The sequence below is a fragment of the Colius striatus genome, chromosome 21, assembly GCF_028858725.1.
Source record: "Colius striatus isolate bColStr4 chromosome 21, bColStr4.1.hap1, whole genome shotgun sequence".
Classification (NCBI taxonomy): domain Eukaryota; kingdom Metazoa; phylum Chordata; class Aves; order Coliiformes; family Coliidae; genus Colius; species Colius striatus.
Genome location: NC_084779.1, coordinates 10,341,753 through 10,344,404, shown reverse-complemented (window position 1 = coordinate 10,344,404; position 2,652 = coordinate 10,341,753). Strand labels below are relative to the sequence as shown.

Sequence of the window (2,652 nt, the reverse complement as noted above, 5' to 3'; positions counted from 1 at the left end):
GCCAGCCTGCTCCAAGATTTGGTGCCCAGAGACAGCAGGACACAGGGAAAAGGAGGCAGGGCAATGCTAAAGGAAAGGAGAGGTGTGGTAGGCGGAGGGGGAAGATGGTATTGCAGGTAACAAGAGAAGGACAGGGAGTTGTACGAGAACAGGGAGAGAGAAAGAGTGCAACTTGGAGAAGGATGGGGAGGTGGGGTACAAGAACCATAGGAATGGAGAGATGGGACAAGAATAACACGGGGTACAGGGAGGGAAGGAGACAAAAGCAACTGAGCAAAACAACAGGGACAAGAGAGAGACAGAGAAGAGGCATTTTACAGAGTTGAGGAACTGCACAGAGGAAGACAAAGCTATGGAATGGGCACAAATGAAGAAAAACATCTAAAAGAAATAAAAAATGGACAGGAAACTGGATAGAGGCAGCCACAGAAATTTAAAAGTGAGAAATAAAGGAAAGTTTTCTCACAGCGCATAAGGCACATAGAACAAGAAATACGAAGGGAAAGGGACACACAGGCAGGATATTTTAGAAGTTGCTCGACAGAAATAAAGAGACTCAGAAGAGAAAACAGAAAAGCAATCAGCTCTGGATGGAAGAAAAAATAGAGCAGAGTAATACAGACATAGAGACATACAAATAACATTTTTAAAAGAAACACAGTATGTGACAGGAAAGAATTTAAAACCAAGGGAATGGGAACTAGATCAATGGAGACATAGCAGTGTAAAAAAGCTACACCTTTTTTTAAGAGAGTCATATATTAAAAACAAACAAAAAAACCAAAAAACAACAACAAAAAAAAACAACAACAAAAAAGGCACTGCACTACAGAATGAGAAAAACCACCCGGACACAGGACAGAGAGAAAAAATGGGAGGGTGAGCTGGGCAGAGAGATAAGAAAGGATGAAACAGGCAGTGGTAAAGAGATACAGAAACAAAAGGTTACGAGGAAGATGAAAGACAGAAAATGAAAGAGCCGGGTAGCAGGGCACAGAGAGAAAGAGACGTAAGAGACAGGGAGAGGGGAAGAGTGACAGAAAGATGGAGAAAGAAAAAACAAGTGACTGTGACAGGTAGCGGGCACATCTCCGGCCATCCGCGGAGCCGGGCGGCGCCGACCTTCCCCCGCTGCCGGCGCGGACAAACCAGACGCCGGGCCGCGCCCACGGCCCCCTCCCCGCCCGCCAGCCTGGAGCTGCGCCGACCCCCGCGCTTCCGACCGCTCGTACGTCATCGCGCCGCGCCGCAGACAGGAGCGGCCGCCGTCATGGTGCAGCTCGGTGAGTGCTCGCGGGCGCGGCCCGCAGGGCCCGGCCCGGCCCGGCCCGACCCGACCCCTCCCCGCCTCGTGCTCTCTTCGCAGGGAGCCGCCTCCTGAAGGGCTACCGCAGCGGGCAAGTCGTGATCCGCTTCGCCCTCGGAGGCTGCACCAACCGGCCCTTCTTCCGCATCGTGGCAGCGCACAGCAGGCGCGCCCGCGACGGGAAGTACTTGGAACAGCTCGGCTGCCTCGACCCTCTGCCCAACGCCCGCGGCGAGAAGGTGGTGGGGCTCAACTTGGAACGGCTGCGCCACTGGCTGGGCTGCGGCGCGCAGCTCTCCCGGCCGGCTGAGAAGCTCCTGGGTAGGATCGGGGTGGGCGTCCGGGAGCCGGGGGTGGAAGTCCGGTACGGCTCGCTGCGGCTCACCGCCTCTCCTTGCAGGTCTGGCGGGCTTCCTGCCTCTCCACCCCATGACGGTGACCGGCGCCGAGAGGCTGCGGAGGCGGCGGCAGGCGAAGGACCCCACCGTGCCCGCTACGGACAGCTCCCCCGGGCCCAGCGAGACGCCCTGAGAGACGCCTTGGCCGAGGGGCTGCCGAGACTGCCCTCCCGTTCACGCCGCCCCGAGGATACGCGGTGCATCCGACCACATTAAAGCGTCATTTGTGTGCTGTACTCTCTGGCTCTGCTGCTTTCCCCAAACACCGCCCTGAAACTGCAGGCAATATAAAAGGGGGTTTCCCACTATAACACTAGGTATGGAACCGTTCTAGGAGGCAAATATGGCTCTTCCTAAAAACTGTTAAACTTACTGATCTGTAGTGTCACCTTCCCCTCCTCCCACTAAATTTGTGCAGCCTAAAAAAAACCATACCTGCATACAAAGGACCGTAAGCCAGCAGCAGAGCAGCAGCAGGCTGACGCACAGCAATAGCTAGGCTCAAAGAAAGCTACAGACTGAGCTCAAATGTCTAGCGCAGTGATACTACACAGCATTCGATAGCAATACTGTTGAAATTCTTCATTAAATATTCTCTCCTAAGCTTGGTTAGCGCTGTACTCAACAAAACCAAAATCTTTTGCTTGTGCTCTGACGCTGTGATTTCCTCTGCGGGGCATTCTATTGGCTATCGGCACAAAATTTGTTACCCTTTGTTTGAGAAAGCTATCACTAGATCCTAGAAAAAGCAAAACCAAAGCAATCTTACATATGGCTTATATACCTGGTGAATACTGTGTTTTCCCCATCGCACAATGCTCCTCCGTACGTACTTCGCATTAACATTCGTCGCCTGCTTTCTTCCCGCTCCCTGAATCCGGGCCAGCTGATGAGCAGTTTCTCCTTTGCTTACTGTAAGCGCTACAGGGATATTGGACTATGCCTGTT

General features: G+C 53.1%; 1 protein-coding gene across 1 annotated transcript; it reads left to right on the top strand.

Moving 5' to 3' along the window:
- Positions 1–1,231: 1,231 nt before the first annotated feature.
- Positions 1,232–1,940, top strand: MRPS16 (mitochondrial ribosomal protein S16). The gene is made up of 3 exons (XM_062013073.1): positions 1,232–1,283; positions 1,367–1,627; positions 1,707–1,940. Exons 1-3 carry the CDS (start codon positions 1,271–1,273, stop codon positions 1,835–1,837), a joined length of 405 nt encoding a protein of 134 aa, XP_061869057.1. The 5' UTR covers positions 1,232–1,270; the 3' UTR covers positions 1,838–1,940.
- Positions 1,941–2,652: the final 712 nt, after the last annotated feature.